This window comes from Lathyrus oleraceus, chromosome 1 (assembly GCF_024323335.1).
Source record: "Lathyrus oleraceus cultivar Zhongwan6 chromosome 1, CAAS_Psat_ZW6_1.0, whole genome shotgun sequence".
Lineage (NCBI taxonomy): Eukaryota > Viridiplantae > Streptophyta > Magnoliopsida > Fabales > Fabaceae > Lathyrus > Lathyrus oleraceus.
Genome location: NC_066579.1, coordinates 183,709,433 through 183,717,451, shown reverse-complemented (window position 1 = coordinate 183,717,451; position 8,019 = coordinate 183,709,433). Strand labels below are relative to the sequence as shown.

The window sequence follows — 8,019 nt, the reverse complement described above, 5'->3', positions numbered from 1 at the left end:
GCGAGATTCAAGGGCATCAACCATTAAAGATCAAACTCTCCTAATTCTTTGTAATGTCTAATCTTTACATTTTGAGTTCTTTAAGTACTATGAGAGGCTAAACCCCCTGATGCTAGGGGGGTGGTCCTGATGTTATCGCATGCTATGAATTTGAACCAATGATTTCTTGATTACTATGTTACGTATTTCAATTCAATTGTGTGATGTTATTATGCTTTTGTATCGGACAAATACAAATTGATCTCTGACTTTCAATAACAGGACTGTGATTGTTAGGGTTTTCACACAATTGGGTTTATGAATGCATCATCTAGGACTAGTAACTTTCGTAAATCACCGTAAACCTTGATATTTTGTATGATTAAAACCAATGATTAATTGAATGGACATTTGAGTAAGAATTGGTAGTTTAATAGTTTCTTCCTTAAGGACTTAAGTAAGAACATTCTGAGGTTAGGTGATTGAATGTTTCATAAGTATTAAGGAAATCTTGACTGAATTCATAACCGGTTAACTCAACCACTCACCCTAGCATCTTTTATCTTAATCAATTATTTTTACTATTTTTGTGTTTACTATCATAAATTCCAAAACAACCTAACCATTATCTTTTTGTTCTGATAGAATCAAATTAAAATAAGTATTTCCTACACAATCCTTGAGATCGATACTTGGAAATAAAACTCCTTATTACTACAGCGGTAAAAATAGTACACTTGCTATTTTTCCGATCAGTGGTCCCTCCCTTTTTTGGGACCACATGCACCGGACTCACCCAAGGGCTGGCAGAAATAGGATATATAAGACATGCGTCTAACAATTTCACCATTTCTTTCTGAACTACTTCTTTCATTGTTGGGTTGAGTCTTCTTTGCGGTTGGACCACCGGTTTGTGGTCGTCTTCCATGAGAATTTTATGCATGCACACCGTAGGGATAATACCTTTCAAATCCATAATTGCCCATCCAATAGCATTTTTGTATTTTTCCTGGACTTGGATGAGCTTCTCTTCTTGGATATTCTTGAGGCTCAGATTTATTATAGCTGGGCATTTACCTTCAGAATCGAGAAAGACATATTTGAGATTCTCAAGAAGTTGTTTCAACCCCGTTCCCTTCTTGGGCTCTTTATCCTCCTCACTAGTTTGAGGTAATCGTAAATCTTCCCACCGGTGTGGTCGAGATCCTTTCTAAGGGGGTTGTGCATCCATCATGGCCAGGACTTCGGATTCCCCGTTGTCCACTTCTTTATCACTGTCGAAAATGGACAAACTCAACACTCTTTCCAAAGGTAACTGTGGTGCATTCAAAGGACTATCATACGTCATCACTTGATCCAGAACCTCTATAGTATGACTGGTGCAAATATGATCTTTGTATTTCATGGTGTTTCGAACATCAATCTTTAATTCCTCATCATAAACCTTCAATGTCATAGTCCCTTCTTCTATGTTGATCAAGCATCTTCCCGTCTCTAAAAAGGGTCTCCCAAGAATGAGAGGGATCTCTTCATCTTCAGGCATTTCTAGAATCACAAAATCCACGGGGAATACAAACTTGTCAATTTTCAGTAGAACATCTTCAACAGTACCATAAGGTTTCTTAACCGAATGATCGGCGAATTGGAGTGTCATCCTGGTATCTTGCACAGCCCCTATACCAAGTTTCTTATAAATGGATTACGGCATGAGACTCACACTTTCTCCTAGATATATAAGAGCCTTTTTGAATGACCTGTCTCCAATGGTACAAGGAATAGTGACCGCTCCTTAATCTTTCTTCTTCATTGGGATCTTCATACCCTACAAAATAGCATTACAAGTTTCGGTTAGAACAATCGGGTTGGTATCGATGGTACACCTCTTAGAAATGATGTCCTTCATGAACTTGGCATAAGTAGGCATTTGTTTAAGTGCTTCCAAAAGAGGAATGTTAATTTCTAGCTTATTGAACAACTCTATATACTTCTCAAAGTTTTTCTCATGTTGCCCCTTTTTCTTGTTTCTGGTGGGAAAAGGAAGCTTAATGACCGGCTTAGGCTCAGTGACTTTTTCTTGCACCGCTGGTTTCGGTGCAACCACTTCTTCCCTCACAGCTTCATTTTCTTTGATCTCAAGATCCACTTTGACCAATTGATATTTCTCTTCAGCCATCTCCTCAAGTACTTCATGAGATGTACCGCTTCTTGTTGTCACGACGCTCAAATTATTGTGCTCTCTAGGATTTGTCACAGTTGCACTAGGTAGAGCACCTTGTGCTTGAGAACTCGAGGCTAATTGCTGTGCTATTTGACCCATATAGACTTCAAGATTCTTTATGGATGCGGTGGTGTTTTTCTGATTGTTTCGGGTTTCTTCTTGGAATTTAACATTATGAGCTACCATTCTTTCAATGGCAATCTCCCAATCAGCTTTCTTATGGGCTTGTTGTTGCTGATGTTGTTGATATTGAGTTTGGTATTGACCGTGTTGAGGAGCGTTCCCTTTCTGGTCTTTCCATGAGAAGTTGGGATGATTCTTCCAACCCGGATTATACGTGTTAGAATAGTGATTATTCTGCTTCACAAATTTGATTTCCTCAACTTGTTGAGGAGTTGTAAAACAATACACCGTTTGGTGCAGACCATTACAAATCTCACAACAGACAATAGGAGCAGGTTGGACTTGTGCCACCTGTTGGGTACCTATATTCATCGCCTTCAGCTTCTTCTTAACTTCCGCAACTATAGTATCTTCGATACGGATTTTATTGGTTTCCAACTTTAAATCGATAACCCCTTCTGGTTTACTTTGACATCTATCGTACAACTCCAAGTGCTCATTAGCAGCAATAGCTTCAATGATCTTCTTGATACCGGTGGCTGTTGAGGAATTAGTAGAGCCACCGGTTGCGGTATCAATCAACTATTTGGTCTTTATTTTGAGACCATTCACAAACATTTGCATATGTTCTATTGGATCCATATTATGAGTTGGGCAGGCTGCCAGGACTCTCTTGAATCTCTTGTAGGCGTCTCCCAACGTTTCCCCGTCCTTCTGCTTAAAATTCATAATTTCATACCTCTTCCTCAGAAAAACCGACGCTGGAAAATACTCATTCAGGAAGGCTTTTTCCATTTCTTCCCAAGATGTAATGCTACCGGTTGGTAGAGAATAGAACCATTTGTCGGCTTCTTCCGCTAAGGTGAACGGGAACATTCTCAACTTCTTAGCTTCTTCGGTGTGACCATCAATTTTTAGAGTGTTGCCCATGGTCAGAAACCTCTGCAAATGCTTGTTTGCATCTTCATTTACCTTTCCGGTGAAATGATTCCTTTCAAGTTGATTAATAGTACTAGGATGTAACTAGAAATTAGCCACATTCACTGGTTGGTTGACAATTGTTAATCTGTTGGTTGGTGCATTTGCACCTCCGTAGTCACCCAACAGTCTTTCTGATGGCAGTGGATTCTCCCCCATTATTTTGATCTCTCTCTCTGAACCTGAATCTGAACCTGAATGAATGGAAGGTTGTTCTTCTTATGATTCCAGTCTTGCCAATTGAGCTTGCATGAGTCTTGCCCGCAAAGTTCTTTCGATTTCTGCGTCAAAAGGAAAATCAACTGATGCCTTACCTTGCATACAAATATCATACACAAATTATTTTATATTAATCGAAATAAATTATTAAAATAACGGAAAATAAATTTTAGTTGCAGAGCAACAAAATTTCAATTGAAATAATTTAAACTTTATATTTGGCAGTCCCCGACAACGGCGCCAAAAACTTGATCAGAAAAAGAGCAAGTGTACTATTTTACCGATGTAGTAATAATAGGGATGTTTCCCAAATATCAATCTCGAGGACTGCGTAACAATATGAGCTTAAATTATGATTCAATTGAATAAAACAAATAATCGGGGGTTTGTAATAAGTCATAGTAATTTGGAATGAGAAATGGAAGCAGAATAATTCTTTTTAATAATTTATAATATTATGCCAATGATGGTGTATGAATATCTCCTGTAATGACCTTGAATGTATATCTTCTTAAACAGTTCAAAATTGCAATTACCGGATCTTAAAATTGTTTCCTCTAAGACCTAAGAGGGAAACCTTTGGTTATTCATTCTAATCTCTAAGTCCTTAGGCGATTAAAATGAAACCAAGCCTTTTGAAATAACGATATATAACCGGTAACCATAGGGTATCCCTAGTCCTAGGTGATATCTATTACAGTTTCACTGTGCAAAAACCTTAACAATTGCAATCCCGCAAATTATTAACCATATAACAATCCTTATTTTTCTGATAATGAAAGCATTAAAAACATTGCACAATGAAATTGACAAACAAACATCATATTAAGGAAATTATCAATTCAGAGTCATTACACGATCAATTCAGGGACACCCCCTTGACATTGGGGGGTTTAGCCACTCATATTATTCAAATAAGATACAATGTAAAATTTAGACAATACAAGAATAAGGGAATCCCGTTGATCTTCAATAGCATCCGCTCTTGAAGGACCTTCGTTCTCCGCAACTCTTGATCACTTCAATCTATCGTGTAAAAAGTTTTCATTCTCAATCTCCAAAAGTCCCCTAAATAGTTCCTGATCAAATATTTGATGTAGCAAATGTCCATAATGCCCTCCGGGATCAGCAATGCCAAAACACATGAAAAAATAGAAAATGAGGTGTCCAAGCCAACACTGGCCGTGTCAGGCAACACGACCAACCGTGTTGGCTGACTGATGCCCTGGCTCCAACACGCCTCTTCCAGGGTTGTTGACACGGGCCGTGTTAGCTGACACGGGCACCCGTGTCAGCTCCCTGTTTTTGCACCTGGCTTCCCTTCTCCTGCCACGGGTCGTGTTGGGCAACACGGGTGGCTGTGTCAGGGCTATTGTACCATCAAATTTCTTCTTCCGACGAGCCCGGAACGTCAGATTCCCTTGGCGAGTCCTTGGGTATTCTTGCTTACACCTGAAACCAATCAAACTACCACAAGGAGACATAAAATGGAGTATAATGACGCAAACCAAAGATACATATCAAAATTGAATAGAAATGCAAACAACTAATTTACTTAAACAAAATAACATAACATATAGAATAATATGTTATCGACTTCGTGAATTTGTGTCAAATGAGTGTCAGAAAACAAGTAGAATTGGAGACCGATCAACCTACCATGTCTACCCTAGGTATAGGAGAGAGCATCAATTTTATGTTCAACCAACTTAGATGGGAAGGCTTTATTAGGAAGAAATTCTCAACCTACCATAAGCTAACACTAGAATTCCTAAGTTCCTTTTTCTATGACCCTAACCAAGGGATGAGATTCAATAGAGGTCGAGTATCATTTAGGCTTTTTGGGTACACTTATCATTTTAACCATCGTGAGATAGCGGACCTGTTAGGATTTCCTAATGGACCCGACATTTTCATAATGGCACAAGAGGATACATTTACTGCCCGTGAACTTGACTATTTCTGGGATAGAATTTCTAGAGAAACACTCACAGAACCCAATTCCAGGAACTCCACCCAAATCCATAACCATGTTATTCGTTATTCCCATATGATCGTAGCTTACACCCTTTTTGGAAAACCGAAAAGCAGTATGATTGTGTCTAGGGATGAATTATTCATTATGTTCTGTGTTTTTCAGTCTAGGTTGCGACCTTCATGCTTGCAAACCTAGGTAGGATTACCCGTGTTACTCATGGTCCCATCCTGATTGGTGAACATGTCACCGTGATTGCTGCAACCTTAACCCTAAGAACCGCACTCTCACGCATGACCCCTCTAGGAGGCATCTGCCAATGAACATAACCTTCTATTTTAATAACAGACTAATAGGAAACCTTGGACCTAGTGAGTTCCAATTGTTAATCAGCAATCAGGTAGTTCACCAATTCACCCTGCCCAACACTGAACGAACCAATGCACGCAACCGTAACAACCAGCTTTATAATTTAGAAGGCCAGGGTGAGTCACCTTCACCTCCTAGATCCCCTCCTGTTTATGAGTGTCATAGTCTTCCTATCTCTGATGCACCTACACATGTCTCTGTTGCTCGTACCACTTCTCTTAACAACCATAATATGGCACTAGATACCCTTCGGACTGAAGTGGCTGCTATGAGAGTTGATGTTACTACCATTCGCCAAGACTTATATGGATTTATAGATATAGCTAACGAACAATTTGATCACCTTCACCAAGTGGTGTATTCCATGCACCTTTTCTTTGATCATATCGATCGTTGTAGTGGTTAATCTCTACCAGATGTTTTTGTATTCCTGCCTGACACTGAAGCATTGTAGACACTGCTTTGTTTAAGTGTGGGGGAGGATACCATCTCATGCTTTGTAATTAGGATTTCATGCTTTCTAAACTATGATTTTATGCTTTTAAGTTAATTTTTAATTTTGTCGAGCTACCGACGTAAAACATAATGAATATTTCAGTTTTATTAAGGTCATTTTCTATCTATCTATTTTATATGCATGTTTTATTTTATTGATTCATCGCATTTTATTTTTGATTGATTAATTATTTTTGAGGCTATGTGTTCCATTAAGCTGCAATATATCACTCAGAAGCCTTTAGAAATAATTTACAACCACCATTATGCCTTTTTCCAGAGCCATAAGACAAAAACCACGCTTTTGAAGCCTGTGACGTTCACCATGCCTCATGGCGTTCGCCAAAGCGCTAAAACAAAAAAATTCATATTTAAGGCTCGTGGCGTTCGCCACAAGCCTCAGAAACCCAGAAACACGATTTTCAACATGCAGCCCCATGTTTTATCCTATTTTTTCAACATCCAAAACCCATTTTCTCTAAGTTAACTCACCTTAATTCCCCCACTCACACCCTTCATCTCTAACCTTTTAAACTCCCACTCTCGTTCACCTATTTAAAACCTCATTTATCATCCAATCCAACACATATTCCCCCTTTTCAAACCACAAATACAACCCCATTATATATATATATATATATATATATATATATATATATATATATATATATAATATATATATATATATATATATATATATATATATATATATATATATATATATATATATATATATATATATATATATATATATATATATATATTTCCTTCTCACCATGCCTTAAATAGTTCAAGCTAAAACGAAAAGGCCAATGACATATTTGTCTAACATCATCTTCAGTGAGGGAGAAGTCGGGAAATTACAAAAAGAAAGGTGCTTAAAATTCTACGAACGTTCAGTCACTCCAACAAGGTATGTCGACGAACCTTGTTTACGTAGTTTAGGATTACTCAGTAGTGTGCAATGGATACTCAATAGATTAGATTTAACACACTTTTGTTCTTTGAATGACGCTACATACGAAAAACTGACTTTTGAGTTTTTGAGTTCTTTTATTTACTATACGCCTTTGGTTGATCAATACTCTTCTGACACTGTAAGGTTTACATTGTTTAATAGAGATTATGAATTAAGCCAAGATACTATTGGGGACATACTGCATTTTCCCCATGGGAATGGTATAACCTATGCATGTCCTTTAGAAGAAGAATGACAATATGAAGCGTTCCATTTCTGGGAACAATTGACATGTGAGAGAACATTTGACTAGGAAGGGCGGAAAGCTTCGCATATCCATAACTCGGCCATACGTTATATGCATCGCATATTAGCTAACACAATTTTCGGCCGAATAAACAATGGTAGGGTAAATTCCAAAGAGCTATTATTTTTACATGCTGCATTTGCACCGACACGAGTCAATGCGACTCCTTTCATGCTGAAACACATGCAATTGATGTGCGCAAGAGGGGCCACTCATTTCTGTATTGGAGGTCTAGTTACCTCCATAGCCCGCGCACTAGGCTTAGATGATAAACTTGCAACTCTACAGCCCCTACAAACGCCCTTCCTGGATATTGATTCTTGTCGATCCCAACATTTAATTAAAGCCAGACGGGATGATAGATACTCTCTCATGGTTGGTAACTGCAAGATTAGGAG

The 8,019-nt window shown here is 38.2% G+C and overlaps 1 protein-coding gene across 1 annotated transcript; it reads right to left on the bottom strand.

The window, feature by feature from the left end:
- Positions 1 to 1,801: 1,801 nt before the first annotated feature.
- On the bottom strand, positions 1,802 to 5,428 carry LOC127098426 (uncharacterized). Its single transcript, XM_051037022.1, has 6 exons — positions 5,400 to 5,428; positions 4,829 to 4,969; positions 4,235 to 4,286; positions 3,481 to 3,612; positions 3,293 to 3,343; positions 1,802 to 2,902 (listed from the first exon to the last, which is right to left on the bottom strand). The coding sequence occupies exons 1-6, from the start codon at positions 5,426 to 5,428 to the stop codon at positions 1,802 to 1,804; spliced, it is 1,506 nt and encodes a 501-aa protein (XP_050892979.1).
- Between the last annotated feature and the right edge of the window lie 2,591 nt (positions 5,429 to 8,019).

What these genes read in the sequence shown, in the direction of transcription:
- LOC127098426 (XM_051037022.1), bottom strand. Translation starts at nt 5,428, where the DNA reads ATGTCGGGTCCATTAGGAAATCCTAACAG. An exon ending in CCATTAGGAAATCCTAACAG is followed by an intron (nt 4,970 to 5,399) that starts GTCCGCTATCTC and finishes GATTGGTTTCAG; the next exon opens with GTGTAAGCAAGAATACCCAA. An exon ending in TCATTCAGGTTCAGATTCAG is followed by an intron (nt 3,344 to 3,480) that starts GTTCAGAGAGAG and finishes GCTAATTTCTAG; the next exon opens with TTACATCCTAGTACTATTAA.